Here is a 19,999-nt window from a genome sequence, read left to right as displayed (position 1 = left end):
GTTACATGAGACCATTAATGCGTAGATTGTATTTTTATGGAAATGTCTGGTTGTTATTGTGCAAGTCAGCTTAGAAAAGATCTGATGGAATGTGATCCAATACTTTGTAAAAAGATCTGACAGGAGAACAAATAAAGTCTTATAAATAAAGCCTTAGACTGAGGCCTCAGAGATGTATAGGTCTGGCCTACTGCTGCCTTTTACTTACTTGCTCCTTTGCTTTTGCTGCCCCCCTTCGGACAGATGTTGGTACTGCACAATGTGAAGCTTTGTGACTTCCAAGATTTTGGCACTGGTCACAGATCAGGCCTGCAGTTTTGCGCATTTTTGTGCTGTATGATTCAGACTGTTGTTGTTGCGCTTAACATTTTATTCAAATATGCGAATCATTTTGCAGCAACCTCAAAAATAAATAAGTAAATAAATCGCATCTGTTTTACAGTATATTATTTCCGATCTAACTTTCATCAGATGCTCTCTGAAAATATCTAACAAAATTAATTAATTAAAAAAAACACCTTTATTTTATACTTCAAAGATTTGGAATTTTATGCCTACTTAGACACATCAGGCACTTTTTTTGTTTATCAGTGAACAAAATGTTTTTTTTCTTCTTCTATTTGCACATTTCTGTGAGTTGTATTTCTGTTTGTAAAATGTAAACAAATAATAATAAATTATTATTATTATTATTATTATTTATTTATTATTATTATTCAAAGAAGAATTTTCTTCATTTTTATCATTTTCCTAAATACTAAAAAACACATGGAATGATGCAGTGATAAAAAAAAACAGCAAACAGCAAATAAATCCGTCTTCCATTTCAGTTTAATTTAGAAATTAGACCCCCTTTGCCTCGAGCTAAACACACTCTTGGTATTCTCTTGAGCAGCTTTATTTTTAATTTTTTGGATTGAAATTTAAAAATGTGTATTTTGAAACTAATTTCACACATAAGCCTGAACTCCACTATTCCTGTTTGTCTTAGAAACAAATTTCAAGTCTTAGATCAAAATGTATTTAAGGTTATGAAAAAAAGCGTATTCAGTTAATAAATGTGTCCAAACTTTCCTAACATTTTTGCTTGGATATTATTTGACTCGAAATGAAGACTTTTATTTTGACAGAAGAAAACTTTTAATTTGGCGACTTTCCCGCACCTCGGAAGACCGTTGCAGTGTGTTCAGTATGAGAGGTCATGGCTCCGCTTTAGACGCTCACCGGTTTCACTCTTCCAGTCAGGTTTTTACTCTGATAATGCCGTAAATAAAGAGTGAGCACTGAACGGAGCAGCGTCGGTAACACGGGGTGAGGTTAGTGTTGAAGGCGAGACGGCTGCGTGTTAGGAGGGTTAAAATGACCACTGTTTTTCTGGTTATCTGGTTACCTGCTCATCTCTGGGGGTGAACAGCCGGACAGATAGTAATTAGTGTGTCTGCAGCACAGTGTTAATATTCAGAGGTGACTTGTTCAGAGTAAGCAGACTGACAGTACAGGTTTCCAGTCCATAACAGTAACTTAACAGTACACCTTTAAAAAAGATGGTTCTTCAAGGGTTCATAAGTAAAGGCAGTGGTTCTATTTTAGAACCCTGAGTCATTTCATGCTTAAAAAAGAGGGTTATTCTGTTGTTACATGTTAACATTACATTAGCAGAACCGTTTATGGTATTATATAGAACAGTTTTCAAAAAAGAACTAACACATTCTCCATCAATCCCAGCAACTGTTTCAACATACAAAGAAGCATTTAAGCATGAAATGGTTCTATACAGAATTCATTACTCTAAACAGAACCTTCGGCTTTACTAAAGAACCCTTGAAGAACCATCTTTTTAAGGTGTAGTTAAATGAACAGTCCAGGATTTATCTCAAACTCGTATTTTCCTGTTTTGAGAGTATTTTAAGCTATTTATTTATTGATTGAAAGTCATGTTTCTAATGTAAGATAAAGCACAAAAAACAAACTCCCATAAGATTCCATAGAGCATACAATAAAATTGCTTTTAGGAGCTCCAATGTACATCTAATGCAGTGTTGCAATATTCTCCAAATTCTCCATCAGTTGTGCTTTTATTTCTTATGTATATAATATGTTCACACAACAAAGCATGTAATCTGATGTAAGACTGGTAGAACTTTTACTCCTGTACACTTGTCTGAGTGTTGTGAGTAGTAATGTGTCTTTATATGTCATTGTTTTCCACTGTCCTCCATCTCAGGCGGAGGAACACAGGTAACTGAGGATAATGGGATAATTCCACCAGAATAGTAGCTTTCCAGGCAAACAAATAATGATTTTATGCTATTTTTTCTGTGATTATATTAAAATATCTTAATTCACATATCCCAAGGACTAGATTTGAATGGTTTTTATACTTGCCAACCATTCAGGATTTCCCAGGATTGTGTAAGTTTTTGGTTTTGAATTACTTTCCTGGACACAAAATGTCCAGCAATTCAAGCGAATTTATATGTTAGTATTTCTTATGAAGCTTAAACTGAAGAAAAAAAGAAGTTTCTATCAAGTCAAACCTTTTGTATATAAAGTTTTGGGTTGCTTTAGTTCAGATTATCCTCAATGCAGGGACAGTCATCTGGCAAAGGTGCACTTCCGGTGACATATCCAGGAACCACGCAGCACTTCAATGCAGTATCTGAGAACATTAGGTTCTGTAGCAGACCTGATACCTATCTACTGTGCCATGAGCATAGCTATCCATCCACTAAATTTATGAAAAAAAATAAAATAAAAAATCAAGTCACTGATTGAGTGTCCAGGAATATTTGTACAGAGTTGAGGTGGCAACCCTAACTTGCAGTTGTACAAGACCAAAAATGCTCTTTGGAATCATTAAAAAACCAACAGCCACACAACGTCACCAAATTCATTTTTAAGAATCCTGAGAACAACAGGAAAATGCATAACGATGAAAAATTATCTGACTGCCTCTTAAACAGGAACACACTTAAAAAAAAAACAAAAAAAAACAAGATGCCATTCAGCGTTACCACCAGCATTAACCCTCCAGCTGTAGCTACACACAGATCTTTTTTGCAACCGTTTCTCGCTCATTTCTTGCATCTCTTTCTCAGGTTGGTAGGGGGAAATGGGTCCAGCTGGCTTTCTCCCATTTCTACAGCGTGTGAACACTCTATCCTCCACATGCACATCAGCAGCAGTTATTTGTTCCTTTCGGCTGCTGAGAGCAGGCCTGTGGCGTGGTCCTGCCTGCGCCCTGGTACACTGGAGGAGCATCTTTGTGGAGAAAGCCTTCAGCCATCATGGGTCAGAGTTGACAGACAAGGAGAGTAGACTGCTGGACAGGCTGTATAATGGACTCGTTGGGGGTCAGAGATCGTCTCTTGCCGAGTCTATAACTCTGGTGGAGACACAGCACCCGCGGAAGAAAGAGCTGGCCCAAGTGCTGGTACAGAGAGTCCTGGCCTTTCGGCAGGAGCAGGAGAGACTGAGTGGGGGGAAACCTGTGGCCTTCAGAGTGGGTGAGTGGGTGATTCGAGAAATTCTCATCTTTATCTCTCAAACTATTGCAGCTCATAGCACACCTGCTTCAGGTAAACAAGCTTTCCAACAAGTGCTTCTGGCAATGATATCCTTAGATTCTGGCAGATATGCACTAGCAGAAGGATACATTTTCTGGGTAGACAACAAAGCAACTTTGTAAATCACCCTGAATGAGAGTAACTTACAAATAACATACATGCTGTTAAATGGCGCTCATCTTGCTCATTAGGTGTGTTAGAAGCTGGAACACGATAAAATCTTGCAAGGGAGGTGGGATGAGTAGACTTGTCACAGTTATTACATTTCAAGAAAGGTATAACATGAGATGTTTACTTCTCTTACTTCTTGTAAGATTAGCATCTAACAGTAGGCTATTATGGATAAAATACTCAAACAATTTAGTGTTTCCTCCGCAAAGGAAAGAAACAGACCACTGAAGTTGTCTTGTCGTTCTGTATTCGGCATCATGCCCATAATAAGATCTCTGGGTCTAAGTGGGTTTTCTTACACATGGATGAACTTCTGATGAGATGGCTAAAGACTAACATGCATTATTTTGAAAAATTGTTTACATTAAAACACCAACTGGAACTCACTGGGGACGTCTTTGGTTGGTCATGATGCTCATAATACACAAAAGATTATTCGTCAGAAAGTTCATTTGCAGGTTGCAAAGGACTTTCTAATTGTCATTGTGGTGTTGTGTGAGTATCATTGCTGTCGCGCAAAAATATTTCTTTTTTTTTTGCATAATTTAAAAATTCCTGTTGTCTATTGCATTATGTTGAAATGACATAATGAGCAGATAAGTAGGAATGGCCCAGATTTACTTGGATTATTGTGTAGATTAACTTCCATTACAAGTAAAGAAGTTACCATTTTCGAGAGGCTACTAGAAGTTACCATTTTTGGCCTCAAGGTTTCCTGGGCTGGCTATCTGTGTGACGCACCATAGTTGTGGAGTGAAACTTCCAGAAAAGTTGTGGCGCTGTGCAGAATGTAAATAAAAGAAGAATGCAATGATATGCAAATCATGTAAACCATATTTTTAAAGGAAAAGACAACATATCAAATTCTGGCTAACTAAGTGACTCTATACTGTGGTCATTGTGTGTGTTGCTGTGTTATTTTATTTATTGTTGATTGTTCCAGCAGTGATGATGTGGAAGTTAATATTCACCCAGTTGTACTTTATTTTAAAACTTTAGATAATTCCCCACCTGCAGTCCACTGAAATGCCTGTCGATGTTTGTTGTGTCTGTGTGTGACTGCAGGTCTGTCTGGTCCTCCGGGTGCAGGGAAGTCATCCTTTATCGAAGTGCTGGGGAAAATGCTGACAGGAAAAGGCCACAAAGTCTCGGTTCTGGCTGTTGACCCTTCCTCCTGCACAACCGGAGGTGAGCACAAACACCACAAGGCCACGTTTATTAGTTTCATATCAATTTCCAGCCATCGATATCACCTGGACAAGTAGCACCACTGTGGTGGAGTCTGAAACTGAAGCACATTTTAGATACTCCAGCCATTTTCCTATTTCATGCCATTCAACTATAGAGTCCTGTCAAGGTAGAATTTGTAGCTTTTTTCCTTTGCACATATCCAAGAGACTATTTCCACTCCCTTCGTACAGTGAAGCTGTATCATATCCACATTATTGCAGTAGTCATCTCAAATGAAGTTGTTGAAACTGTTAGTATCATGCTAATTATTTACAACAGACCATAATGCTTGAATCACATTGATTCTTCTTACCTGATCAGGTTTTTGTCTCATTAGTTTTATGGATGTGGTTAAAACATAATTGTTAAATTTGTTTTCTTGTTCAGTTCTTAAGATTTCAGCTTCAGGAAATCAACAAAGGCGGTTAACTTGTTTTACAAAAGTAGTTAATAACTTTCCCTGTTAAGTCGAGTTTAGATACTCAGGCTGTGATTAATCACAGAATTGATTGATCATGAACAACCAATCACATGTAACATGAAGAGGAGTTGAGTGGCTAATTTTTCAAAGAAAGAAAAGAAATTGTACTCTGTAAATATGTAGAAAGTCACCATGTTTAGTGCAAACAGAGCAATAATTGCTTTATCTGCTTGATATATTTTTTATGTGATTGATGCAACAAATCTCACAAAAAATGACCCAAAAAGGACCCGAGGAGTACACCTCTGTCAGAAGGCTGTCCCTGATTGGTCAGAAACTTGCCCTGAACTTAAAGGGAATTCCAGCAAGTTTTCAAAATCTCTGTATAATCAGAAGACTAAGATGTAAAGAAAGTCATTCAGAGTGGTTTGATGTGAGATGCTCCTAAAAAAAAGAAGAGCTGATGAAACACAGTGGTAAACATGCCCCTGTCCCAACTTTTTTGGAGCTTGTATCAAATTCAAAATGGCCATATATTTTTTAAAAAACAATAAAATTTCTCAGTTTCAACATTTGATATGTTGTCTTTTCCTTTAAAAATATGGTTTACATGATTTGCATATCATTGCATTCTTCTTTTATTTACATTCCGCACAGCGCCACTTTTTTGGAAGTGGGGTTGTATTTTTAAACTCATTCATGGTGGAGATTCAGGCAAAGTAGTCCCAAAAGTAAACTTATTTTTTAGATTTCACACCATTATCACCATTACATTACATTACTTCAGAAGGCCTGTAGGTTTACTGGTGGTTTTGGATAGTGAATAAAGTGACTATATTTACAAGGGAGACATCATAACGTCTTGTTCCTGTCACTACCACTGTAAAAAATTCTGACTGTCTCTAGAATGGAGCATTTCACATTAAACCACTCTGAATGACTGTTTACATCTCAACGATTGAATTATTTAGCAGTGGTCATGGTGATGTAGCCTGGTAAAAAAGTGAAAGAGAAAATTCAAGATTAGATTGAAATAAGCCTAACGTTAGCTGGCTAAGTGAGAAATCCTGCTTCATGGAACAGGTCCCAGTTCTGTTCTTCTTTCATGTACCAACTCAGAAAACCCATAAAAAACAAATTCAACATGTGTACTTAGTCATAATTTTCTTAAGTACATATTTTTGCTTGCTTATACACTAAAAAATGTTCAGTTTAATGTATAAGAATAGTGTTAAGTATACCTGTGAAGCAGTTTCTGAATGAGTTAAAACCACTTAAACTCAATCTAAATTAGTTTATAATCACAGTAATTGATTCTGATGTGAAAACAGTTACCATGTGAAAGTTAAAGATTGTGTTTTTTTTTAGGTTCACTGATGGGGGATAAAACGCGGATGACAGAGCTCTCCAGAGACATGAGCGCTTTTATCCGTCCTTCACCAACCTCCGGCACGCTCGGTGGCGTGACAAGGACCACCAACGAATCTATCGTCCTCTGTGAGGGTGCAGGCTATGACATCGTCCTGGTGGAGACAGTAGGTAAGGACATCTTCATTCAAACATTTCAGAGGTTTTCTCAATATTCATTCAAAATGTTTTATTTTTCCTGAAAATATTTAAATGTGTCATTTCCTCGAATCTTTGAGTGTCTGAATTTGGGATTGTTCCTGTATGTGTACTCATTTTATGTTTTTTTTGCTTTGGTTGATGTTTATTTAGAAGTGTGTGTTTCCAGGTGTTGGACAGTCTGAGTTTGCTGTGGCTGACATGGTGGACCTTTTTGTGTTGCTCATTCCACCGGCAGGGGGTGATGAACTTCAGGTAAACACTAGTGCTTTGAAGATGTTGGCACTGCTCCTACCAGAGAGCCTCTGCTTTTTCATTTCACTTTATTTTTAATGTTATATATATATGTGTGTGTGTGTGTGTGTGTGTGTAACCTTTATATAATATAAAATATATACAGTACTTGTGCAAAAGTCAGAGACTGCCATTTATTTATTTTCTAGTCAAAACGGCCATTAAGTACAAGCTGTTCATTTTCCAAAAGGTTTCTTAAAATAACATAATTCACTTTCTTAAAGCAAATCAAAAGAAAATAAGAAAAAAGAAGTTCCCAAAACTGGACTTCCTAAAAGTTATAGAGACTTATAACCACCATGCAAGACGTGTTGAAGTGAAAATAAGTTAACACATCCTCTACAGAACACATTTAAATATGTAATTTTTCAGCGTAATTTCTGTTTATTTACTGAGTTTAGTATATTGGAAAAAATAAAATATAAAATGTGCCATAACTTTTGCACAGGCCACATTTTATGTTTTTTTTCCCCAATATGTTAAATATTGTATTGTAACGTAACTATGTAAACATAATTTGACCAGACTTTTGCACATGACTGTACATAGTACAGTGCTAAAATCTTAGGCACCTAAGCAATTAGTTTAAAACCATCTTTCTGGACCATAACTGTGTTCCTTGTAAAAGCACCATACATCATTAGAATTAATGCAAACAAACATTAATGCAGTTGAAAGAAGTCTTCTTTTCAAAAAAGTGGTTGGTATCCTTTCAGCTAATTTGAAGGACATGAGTTTAGGTTCAGTTTTCTCTTTGATGCCCCCAACTGTCACATGAATTTATAAAATTCTGTCAGCATCACACCTGAGTTAATTTAATGAAGCATTGATTAGCCAAACCAGCTATTGGTGATAACTTCAAATAATTCTAGGCTTCCTTAAGAAGAGGTGTGGAAATGATTAAACAAAAACATTGACAGTCAGTACTTTCTGTGTTAATGTTTTTGTGTTTGTTCTATTATTTGTGTTTTTTCTAATATGAATGACCTTTCTAAACAAAAAATGCTTACCGCCCGAGACATACAAGAAGATATAGAAATGTGTGTGTGTGTGTGTGTGTGTGTGTGTGTGTGTGTGTATTTATTTATTTATTTATTTATTTATTTATTTAAGAAATGGTCCAAATCTTGTTCCCTTAACTTGTAGTCAATACTAACAACATTTTTTTCCATTCTCCTGAAAGAACGAGGCTCCAAACATCGAATCTGATTTTTTAAATTTATTTATGTATTTGTTTTCAACTTAGGGAATCAAAAGAGGAATCATTGAGAAGGCTGACCTGGTGGTAGTCACAAAGTCAGATGGAGAGTTGGTCATTCCAGCACGAAAAATCCAGGCTGAATACACAAGTGCTCTGAAGCTGCTTCGAAAGAAATCCAAAACTTGGAAAACTAAGGTACATTTTCAGTGCAAGAGTTCACTAATTTCTAAAAAATCAAATGTATTTGCACATCACAATCCCTACATGATAACATTTTAACATACTAGTATACAAATACAGTGTAGACTTACAGTATTTAATTTTTTAGTATGCAGTACTTAATTATTTAATCATATAGTGTTGCATTTTGCATCTCAGACTAAAGATGGAACCTAGTCATTTTTGCACATAATATGATTTGATATTGATAGAACTAGGAATCTAGCCAGGATCAATCTTGCATAATGAAAGTGTTGTTGGTGTTTTAAAAATGGCACGCGGGCCAGCAGGGGAGGCTCTTTTGCATCTGTCTTCACTCGCATGCCTCTGGTTCCATCTCGACACATGCGGTCTGCAGATGTCAGCTGAAGCTGGAAAATGATCCTCACCCAGAATACATTAAACAGTCCATCCAGAGCTTCTGTTCACAAAGCGTCTCGGTGTCGGAGCGCTGGTCCAGGATCAGGTTCTTCCTTGTTTATACTTGTTCTATCGACAGACTGCCCTGTGTTCTTTAATGAACACTGATGTGACCTACATGGGCTGACATTATAAGTGCATTAAATATAGCATTCTGTTTTTTATGCCAAAGCATTCACTTAGCATATATTTTACTGCCCCAGATAAAATTTGCGTCTAACCAATCCTCAGTGCACACCCACATTCCCTCACATTCCCTTTAACAAATGGGGTCACATGCACAGTGATGGGTATGGATATGTGTGTGTGTGCTTGGGAGTGAGCGTCGCTGGTATGTATGCTGGTATATGACACGTCCTAATGTTGGTTTCCCAGCATGCTTGGCTCATCGTGGACACTGGCATGCAGCTCTTTTGTCTTTTGTCCCCCCAGCAGTATATCTGCCTACAGGGCAGCATGCCAGCATGGCTGCCCCTTTGAATGGCCCTCCTTGGCCTCATGCATTTCACTGATTAGAGGCCACCCACACAGATGAGAGTCGCTTTACGTCTTTGTCTCCCCTCTGCAGAGCGCACTCAGAGCAGCATCCCTTTGACTGGAGGATGCCTCGACCGTATTGATCCCCCCGCTTTAGCCTCCCTGAAGGCTTTCCAGCCTGCAGTTCATCAGTCATTGAAACTGAGAAGGGAACGATATGTGTGGGCGCGCTGTCACCTTTTGTATGTCCAGCTATGCCAATATGTTTAAAGGAGGATATAGAATTTTTCTCTGCCACTGAATCTGTATAGGTTTGGTTTACTGTATAGGGCTTATGTAGTGAATGGTGAAGTTTAACACAGATATTCCACCGTTCTATATTTGTGATATCTAAACTTGCTTAGTTACAAATTCAATATTTAATTTCCACCCCTACTAGACTGCACATTCAGCCAGCATGTGGTGTAATTGTGGATCAATCTATGTAGATCAATGAATAGCCAATCACTGCAGTATTTTTTTTTTTTATGTGAGCTGTACTGCAGTTTGGTTTTCTATATATGCTAGTACTTTCTGCAAAACAGAGGTTTTAATATATGAATGATTTCAAGTCATAATATCTTTTTGTTAAAGTTCTAATATGATATGGACACTGATAGACATCAAACCCAATTTAATGTTACATTGCATTAAACCTTTTTTTATGCTACAGCCGTTTCCAAAAAAGTTGGGACGCTGTGCAAAATATGAATGGAATGAATGGTAAAAGAATGGAATGGAGTGATGTGCAAATCATTTAAACCCTATATTTAATTGAAAATAGTACAAAGACAGCATATCAAATGTTGAAACTGAGAAATGTTATTGTTTTTTTTAAAGAAATATATGCCCATTTTTAATTTGATGCCAGCAACATGTATCAAAAAAGTTGGGACGGAGCAACAAAAGACTGGTAAAGTTGTGTAATGCTAAAAAAAAATGGTGGAACATCTCACAAATAATTGTGTTAATTGAGAACAGGTCCGTAATATGTTGGGGTATAAAAAGAGCATCCCAGAGATGCTGAGTCTTTCAGAAGTTTAGATGGGGAGGGGTTCACCACTGTGTGAAAGACTGCACAGGCAAATAGTGCAACAATTGAAGAATACTGTTTCTCAGTGTAAAATAGGTAAGAACTTGGGGATTTTATCATCTACAGAACATAATATCATTAAAAGATTCAGAAAATCCAGAGAAAACTCTATATGCAAAGGACAAGACCGACAACCAATATTGGCTAGCTGTGATCTTCAGGCCCTCAGGTGTCACTGCATTAAAAACAGACATGATTCTGTAGTGGAAATCACTGTATGGGCTCAGGAACACTTCTGAAAGCCATTCTGTGAAAACAGTTCATCGCTGCACACACAAACGTAAGTTAAAACTCTACCATGCAAAAAAGAAACCATATATGAACAATATCCAGAAACACTGCCATCTTCTCTGGGCCTAAGCTCATTTAAGATGGACCGAGGTGAAGTGGAAAAGTGTCCTGTGGTCTGATGAATCAAAATTTTAAATACTTTTTGGAAATCATGGACGCCACGTCCTCCGGGCTAAAGAGGAGAGGAACCATCCTGCTTCTTATCAGCACACAGCTTAAAAGGCAGAATCCATGATGGTGTTGGAGTGCATTAGTGCACATGGCATGGGCGACTTGCACATCTGTGAAGGCACCATTAAAGCTGAACAATATATACAGGTTTTGGAGCAGGATATGATGTCATCCAGACATCTTTTTCAGGGAAGGCCTTGCTTGTTTCAGCAAGACAATGCCAAACCACATTCTGCACGTGTTACAACAGCATTGCTAAGAAGTAAGACAGTCCGGGTGCTAACCTGGCCTGTCTGGAGTCCAGAACTGTCACCCATTGAAAACATTTGGTGCATTATGAAACGAAAAATACGACAAAGGAGACCCCGAAACTGTTGAGCAGCTGAAATCTTATATCCTGTATATAGCAAGAATAGGAAAACAATTCACTTTCAATACTACTGGTCTGTCCAGTTCCCAAACACTTAGAGTGTTTAAAAAAAGAGGTAATGCAACACAGTGGTAAACATGCCCCCGTCCCAACTGTTTTGAGATGTGAGGCTGGCATCAAATAAAAATGGTCAATTTCAGCATTTGATATGTTGTCTTTGTACTATGTTCAATTAAATATAGGGTTTAAATGATTTGCACATCATTGCATTCTGTTTTTACATTTTGCACACTGCCCCAAAAATGGGGTTGTATATCTCTAGTGCAGGGGCATGTTTAGGGCTGGGGTCTCACTACCCCCCCTTAGAAATGTTATTGGCCACTACAGTGAAAGTGGACTGGAAGAACAGACACAAAACCATACTGTCACAAAGACTTTATTGAAGCTTGTAATGTTTATGCATATGCATATTTTAAAACTTTAAGTGGGGGCATAGACATGTCAATACAGATATATTCAGATATAGCTACGCCCCCACTAAACCGAAACGTCACAGTGGAACTCTGAAAGATGTAGGAATAATACGTTGTAGGAGGGGTCTATTGATCATTGGCCCAACAATAACTGGAGCCAGTGTTCAGCATTTTCCCATTTATTGAAATTGGCACTTGAACTTGTTTGTTTCCTTGTCAAAAGTGCTTTTTGTTGTGTATGTGCATATCTGACACAGGCAAGATAAAAAAAAAAAAAACAATACAATGTTCCGCCTGCAGCGCTACTGGATTGCTTGAAATGTGCATGACTTACTGAGTGCAACCAACCAACACTTCTGTAGTTTGTCTCTATGCCCCGCCCACAGCGCTACTGATTAGTGGACCACATTTTAAGTAAATCCAATGTAATATGCTTTTTGGTATTTGTGAGAAATGCTGTATTGAAGCATTTTTGTTCCCGCAACAAGAGGAAGGATAAAAACATGTTTAGGTTGAAGAACATAGTTAGCGAAAAGCACACTGCGCTCGTTCATATAATTTCACTCACTCTAGCCAGTCAAACGTGACTCGTGTGTGCAGCTTGAGCCTTGCCTGAAACTTCACATTTGTTTGGTGAGCATGAGATCTCTGGGTACGGGAGCAGACACTGTGTGTGGACTCAAACTGCTTTTTAGTAGTTTGAACGTATTTGGAATATGTGTGCCTATAGTAGAGCTTCAGTGGGCCAACTATGCAGACAGTCCTCCATACAGCAGTAAATTATTTGTAAAACCATAACTTTTCATTTTATGTTTAAGAAATAAGTTATACACAGTTTCTGGTCATTTTCATTTCTGTTTTTGCTGGTTAAAATTTCAGACTTCTGCAACTCGCTTCTTCCAAGGATTGCATTGCTCTGCTTAGATTAAATGGGCCATTTCCAAGAGCCAATCAGAATACATCTGATACATTCATCACATCCAACTACTGCTTATTATTGCATGAAATACATTTTTGGTTGAACAACAAAAATAAATCAATTTTAACATTCATATTCCCTCTTTGTTGTTGCTTTTTACAAAGCAGTGCCAGTTTTTGCTGGAAGATTCCTTAGATGCTTACTGTAGTGTTTTTACTGGGGGTTACATTGACAGTTCTGTGTATTTGGTTAGTGTAGGCTTTATACAGTTTTTAGTCTGCATCTAAGCTTTCTTGCTTGCACCCATATACTGAAAAGGCAAGCTCCACCCTGATGTGTGCCCTTTCAACACTGTCAGTGACTCATACCATATATTTGTATTACATAAATTTGTGTAAATATAATTAAAGTGTTTGAGCCCCTTTTTTGAGCTTAATTTTTCTTACAAATGCTATTGACTATTAAATGTCATTGAGAACTACTTCTGTTTAAAGATTACTTTAAAATGTTTTATTATTTTTGCAACCTGTCTAAGCTTTTTTGTAATGTTCGTTAATGTAGCAGTGAGTAAGAGTTGCATTCTTGTACATGCAGCTTGTAACTTGTACAATTCTTGTAACAGGTCTTTTTAAAGAGTGCATTCATCCTCGATTTCTGCTGGCCTCCAATGAGGAGGAGGTGATGGGACAGTCCACAATGTGAAAATTAGTTTTTAGCTAGCCATGGCATTAACAACATAGCATGAAACAAAGATGACATATGCAACCACTTATAGACTCAATCAGACCAACCAGTACACAGACGGGACATACAGGTGTTCCTACACTTTAGAAGTTAATAATTTCTAAAAAGGCGGGCAGTATGGCAAAAACGTAATATCACTTCAGAAAGTTTTCACAATACACGATATGTGACGATAATTATTTTTACCGATATTTGGTAAGTTACAACTAAGTAAGTCAAAGTTTATTTATATAGCACTTTTTACAACAGGCGTAGTCACAAAGCAGCTTTATAGAAAGAATCTGGGTACAAGTCCCCATAAGCAAGCCAGTGGCGACAGAGGCAAGGAAAAAATCCCTAAGAACAAGAAGAAGAAACCTTGAGAGGAACCAAGACTCAAAAGGGGAACCTGTCCTCTTCTGGTCGACACCAGATAGCAAGACAATAACATAAGCAGTGTAAACAGACAATAAGTAGTAGTGTCACATTTAAAAAAAAACAAAAAAAAAAAGTCAAACACTATATACAGTGATTTGTATTCAACATATACACTGCCATTCACTAAATCCAGTTAATCAGGACTAAGTACGCTTTCTTTGTAATCAAACATGCAGTTGGGAAATGTTGTTTAAGTACTGATGACATCCACAATATGCATATTGTGACTTATTGTGAGGAAATTTATCATGAAAATGATAAATATTGTTAGATTGCCCAGCCCTGATTTCCATTGCATTCTATATGTGGATATTAAGCATTTTGCCCCCTAACAATCCTGATTTTCATGGGGAAAGCCATGGTTTGATGAACAAAACAGTCTTTTCAGGCATAATATGGATGTTGTATTAACTGTATATACCAACAAGCATGAATATGTTCAAAAAAATCAAGTTTAGTATAGTACTTTAACTGAAGTGTAGTGTTACTCTAAACGTTTCTCTCCCTCCTCTCTCTGTTTTAGGTGGTTCGGGTGTCCTCTCAGACAGGTCAAGGCGTGCCAGAGCTGTGGGACATTATGCTGCAGTTTCGTGATGCCATGCTGGCCAGCAGTGAGCTGCAAGCACGAAGGCGGGAGCAGCAAAAGGTGTGGCTATGGAGCCTGATCCAGGAAAATGCCCTACAGCACTTTAGGGAACACCCGGCGGTGCAGGCCGGGCTACCGGAGATGGAGTGGAGGGTGACCCAGGGCGATATCTCACCTGGACTGGCTGCTGACCTTTTGCTCAGGGCCTTCAGGTCCCCACAGTAGCAAAGGCCCATTGAATACTCTTCCAATCAACACAGCAAACGTCTCAGAGTTCAATTTAAGGAATACGGCAGCCCTTTTCTACCTAATGTCTGTTCGCTGCATGCATGAAAATTTTGTGTTTTCCTGCACACAGAAAGGAATAGAAAACCTGTTGACTTGAAACACATTTATAATAGAAGCCAGTGGGTAGCTGCTGAAGCAGCTGTGGTTACTGAGTGTTTGCTACAGATGTGTTAGACGATGTGGTATTCTTTTAAAAAAATGACACAGTTTACCCCTACCTCACAAACTTAACGATTGGTGTCCCTAGTTTGCTTCTTTAGCAGTGGAGCTGCAGGACTAACATAAGTGTAGTTAGATTTTGGGTGACAGACTTCCATCACTTTTTTGTACATTAGCCTTGTAGCTCCAGTGCAATTTTAAAGGACCCAAAACTTGGATCACTAAATATATCATAGCTGGTTGGCTATGTTTGGGGTACGGATAAAGTTGTGTAAATTTGATTTTTCACTAAACCATTCTTTTTAACACTAATGATCTTGAATGAACTCTTACAGTGTTAATTTGTGTCCAGCTGGACCTACAAATACTGTAGACATTAAATTAATTCTGAGGATTTTTCCGCAAAGGATCTTTTAATACAGGGAATAAGTTGTATTGTTGCAGAATGCAGTCTTAGCAGGCCTTACAGTTTTGGTAGTTCAGTGAGTATCACAACACCACAGTTTTAGTGATTTCTCTGCTGTAATACACGATTTCAACTCATAAAGGCTTCTATATGACATACATCATGTATTGATTGTAAAATGCAAAACTCTCCAGTGCTGTAATTTTTGGGTTGTACTACAAAACTGGAGATATGGCCTGCTGAGCTAAGTGAGTGCAGTGTTTGCTATTTTAGAAGCTAAGTGGGTGGCACAGCACTGGATAGTTTGGTAAACAGCTCATAAATTGTCTTTGTTGTGATCGAGAAGGAAACTATGCAATGCTGTAAACTTAAGGGGTGGCAGGTACTAAAGAACTATATGTATGAACTAACTGCGTTCAAATTAATTTAGCATTGAATTGAATTGAGCACCTGTTTTGTGTTGCTAACACACAGGTCAGATTTACAACGTAAAGGACTGGAGAACATTTGTTTTAAAAGCTGGTTCCTAAAGTGATGCTATAGATGACAGAAGCTGATCATGCACCTCTTGCCTCTGGATTTCTAAAGGCAATATATATTGATAGGAAGTTAATTGTTTCTCAGTTGTTATATACTCTATCAAATCTGCCTGCATATGTGATTGATCCACACTGTGTTTACATTTATGTTGGATTTTAATGATTGTGTCCTCCTTTTAATTAGTGCATAAAAATGAATTCATTAAATAATTAGTTAAAAGCAAAACAGGCTCAAATTTCATCATCTTTGTCTATGGCTGGTTTTTAATTAGGGCCTCCACACATTCTTCAAACAGATTTGGCATGTAAAATAACTGCTTTAATAACCATAATTTATGCTAAGATGTTCTTTCTGCTCTGAAGTGGTTCATTAGCATCACATGCGGTTTTGTTTTTTTTGTTTTTTTTTCCTGGACACTGCCAACAGAAAACCAGCTTGTATTGAGAAGATGAATTTGATTACAGTAATTGGCCCTTAAGAGGGCTTTACAAAAATTCTCTGTGTATGTGACTACTTTTGTGAATGAACATTGTTGACTTACATGGTTTGCATCGGTAGCAGCTGTGTGTTCCCTTAAATCCTAGATGAACTGATATTCAGATTATGTTGTGGACTGTCTGATCAATCTATCTTCTTGATGTCACTGATCTTTCTCTACTTACACATGCTATTTTACATTCACTAATTGAAGTCAAAATGCAAAGATGGACAGCAGTGAGCACTAAACAGAAAAAACCTTTGCCATCTTTAATTTATTACATAGCATTAGGCTTAAGGATTCTTTGAAATACTATCGGTGAAAAATCACAAACTTTTTGGTGTGAGATGAATTTATTCCTTTGCATTGCTAACCTGAAACAGGACTGAGATTAGATGACTTTTGGCATCCTATGTCGCGACCTTTCATAAATAACACTGGCAGGGATTTGCACTCTGCTGTCGGTTTTTTGTTGTGTTGCCTTTAGCCGTCTTGCATGCTTTTATCTCTTTTTAGCTCTCGCCAATGAGTAAAAGCCAGTTTGAGATTTACTCTTGTCTGGTGTCTTGCTTGGTCTCTCTCTAATGTTTATCTTCTTCACTTCCTCCAATAACATCTTCTTCTGTCTTTTAGCAGCCTCTGCCATGTTGTCCATACTGGGAATACCAAGCTTTTTCTTATAGCTGGCTGAAGAGCCATTGTTGGTGTGTGACGAGGTGTCATAAAGCTTTATGCAGTTCTCGTCAGAGGTCTCCTGCCCGCTTCTCCAAAGTTACAAAGGGCTAGAGCAGGCATTGCAGGCCTGGAGTGGCACTGACGGAAACGCCATTCTCCCTGTTATAATTCAGTGTACCATCAAAATGATTTTGAAGCTGTTATTTTAAGATAAATTTGTTACATAATGCTGCTTTAATACTGGCAGGATTTTTGATAAGGTGCTTTAAGCTATCAGAATATCCTACCTAGAGGTTTTATGTATGGAGTAAATATGTTATACGGTAGGACATTTTGACAAGGTTTGACAAAGTTTGTCACATTACTGCAGTAAAAACAGGCATGGCTGATGTGAATGTTTTCAGTCTTATTTAGGCTAAGAGGAGAAGTGATGGGGATATTTTTATTATTATTTACACATTGTATTTCACGTGACAATTATCAGCTTACCGTTAATGCAGACTATCTCCGTCATGGGGTACTCTGCTCGACTGTACTTGGGTCAGCTGATTGCTGTGATTTGTGGCGTTTCAAACGTGTGTTGCCAACAGGGAAGTTGCGAAGTGTCGTCCTCTGGACAATCTACGCAATGACAGCACTCATAATATGGTTGAAGAATCTGTCTTCCATCTCTGTTTCTTTTTTAATTGTCATTTAGCAGCCATTATAAGCACCAATACCGATGTATCTGCAATTAGCTCATATCAGCCGATAATATCAGCACGGTAAATTATCGGTCGCGCTCTAGTTTGAGGGAAGTGTGATGAATCTGTTGTGCAGTTTGCATTGGGACAGCACAATGTGTCCTTTACCTGTTAGCAGCTTTAGCCTACTCTAGTGCAAAGCTAAAGAACCAGACTTGAGACAAAAATGTCTTAGATTGAATGATTGACTAAATTTAGGGTAAATGTGATTATTTTTTGTTTATCTGGTCTTTTAAGGCAGCATGAAGTTCCTGTAATTTGTCCAGCCAAAGGTGCTCTTTGTAGTTTCTGTAGAAATACCCATAGGCCAGCATTAGATGGCGCCATAAGCTTTGAGAGATGATTGTCCATTATGTAAATAAGGCTATCTCTGCGCGCTGTGTGTCTCGGTCCGCAGTGGTGTGTGACATGAGTCCATTGTGCTAGTGAGACAAGTAGAGGTGCCTTCTCTTCTCACCAGTACTGTCACCCCCCATCCGCCCCCCCACACCGTCTCTCGGTCACTATCACTACCTACCTCAGAAAAGACGTGTCAGTGAACATTGGGTTATAATGCTGAATCTTTTTTGAGAGAGAGAGAGAAAGAGAGACATAGAGAGATAGTATATGTGTGTTCAGTCTTCTGTCTCTGTCTTCAGATGAATGTAGAATCATATGCATACGACGTATCTCACTATTCACTGGTGCTACAAACCGAGTGTGTGTTTGCGGGTGCCGGTGTGTGTGTGTGTGTCCTGTCTCTTGTGCATGTGCCCTCTGTCTTATGACTCCGTGCTGAATGCACTATGAATACTGATGGCTTCTTAAGGCCTAAGGACCACCCTCACCATCAATCATGAGCAGTAGCTCTTCTCCCCTGTCTGCTAGCGAAGATTTCTCCTGATCTAAAAGTGTCTGGACTCCATCCATGAAGTGCAAATGGATTGTAGATTTCCTGGAACGACTCTTCCATAGTCTGTCATATCACGTTAAGCTATTTTAGCCTAAATGGCACCTCACGTAGCCTACATATGTTTAGCATTTAGAGTGGTTTGTTCAGTGTAAGCAGAGAACCAGGGCAAGGTCTTTAAGAGGCACTGGAAGGTTTTGCATTTAGTGAAGCTCTTTTAGCCTTTCTCTCCTCTTACAACCAGCCTGCACATGCAAAAGTGTGTGTTTCTGGCTCATAACTGCGAGCGGCAGTACGATCGAGGTCCGTGTCGAATTAGAATTGTATATGCTATTAGTTTTCAAGCATGTTTTGGAGAAGCAGCTGTGTTCCATATGAATTAGCAACTGTCTCTTCTGTCTTTGTTGATTTTGAGGCTAATCTCTCTGTTTGTATGTATAATATTTGACATTGCTGAAGTGAAATTAAAGGAGAATTTCAATGATTGTTTAAAATTTCTGCATAATTCCACACTTGAAACTTTTGAAGTCATAGTGGTGTCATGTGAAAAGGGAGGCTTATTGTAGAGAACTTACAACTTGGTGGTAGTGATAGTAACCAGGGGCTGTGATGTATTAATTAGTTACCAGAGATCATTATGGTGGCAAACAGGCCTGGTTATGTGTTTAACACATAGTTTAACATAAGAGGTTTATGAGAAACATTTATAGTATCTGAAGGCAGAAGACACTAACATAGCTAGCTGCCTTCTTCAGTCATTTACAGTCAGTTCTCGAGATGCGACACAGCCCAGGTAAAATGATGCAGTAAACAAAAGCATGCAAGACATACTGTTGATTCAAAGACAGGAGTTCGTGAAGACATAAATAAGAACAAATTCACGTTCAGTGGCACAATATTTTTAGGCTGGCCAATGAAAATATCATGACTACACATCAGCAAGAACACAGGCCTCAGATAGACCTAACCAACAAAGAAGCACCTTCATAAAGCATATGCCTGTGTGCTAGGAAAACACACCACCAGCCAACTTAAAAACCTATAGCGTCAAGCATCCTAAGCTAAGCTACTTTAAGGAGAATTCATTTGTGTTTGGCTTTGTAAATAGGGATAAACCATCCTCTGTCAGGGTTTTAGGACTCACAGCTCCCAA

At 38.2% G+C, this 19,999-nt stretch overlaps 1 protein-coding gene across 1 annotated transcript; it reads left to right on the top strand.

The window, feature by feature from the left end:
* Positions 1 to 1,172: 1,172 nt before the first annotated feature.
* Positions 1,173 to 17,090, top strand: mmaa (metabolism of cobalamin associated A). The gene is made up of 7 exons (XM_036574933.1): positions 1,173 to 1,316; positions 3,099 to 3,506; positions 4,803 to 4,925; positions 6,757 to 6,927; positions 7,124 to 7,209; positions 8,495 to 8,644; positions 14,606 to 17,090. Exons 2-7 carry the CDS (start codon positions 3,113 to 3,115, stop codon positions 14,891 to 14,893), a joined length of 1,212 nt encoding a protein of 403 aa, XP_036430826.1. The 5' UTR covers positions 1,173 to 1,316; positions 3,099 to 3,112; the 3' UTR covers positions 14,894 to 17,090.
* Positions 17,091 to 19,999: the final 2,909 nt, after the last annotated feature.

Source organism: Colossoma macropomum, unplaced genomic scaffold (assembly GCF_904425465.1).
Source record: "Colossoma macropomum unplaced genomic scaffold, Colossoma_macropomum, whole genome shotgun sequence".
Lineage (NCBI taxonomy): Eukaryota > Metazoa > Chordata > Actinopteri > Characiformes > Serrasalmidae > Colossoma > Colossoma macropomum.
This window is presented reverse-complemented; position numbering and strand designations above follow the sequence as displayed.

Coding starts and splice junctions, on each gene's coding strand:
- mmaa (XM_036574933.1), top strand. CDS start 3,113: ATGGGTCCAGCTGGCTTTCTCCCATTTCTACAGCGTGTGAACACTCTA. Junction 4,926..6,756: donor TTCCTCCTGCACAACCGGAG/GTGAGCACAAAC, acceptor GTTTTTTTTTAG/GTTCACTGATGGGGGATAAA. Junction 6,928..7,123: donor CGTCCTGGTGGAGACAGTAG/GTAAGGACATCT, acceptor GTGTGTTTCCAG/GTGTTGGACAGTCTGAGTTT.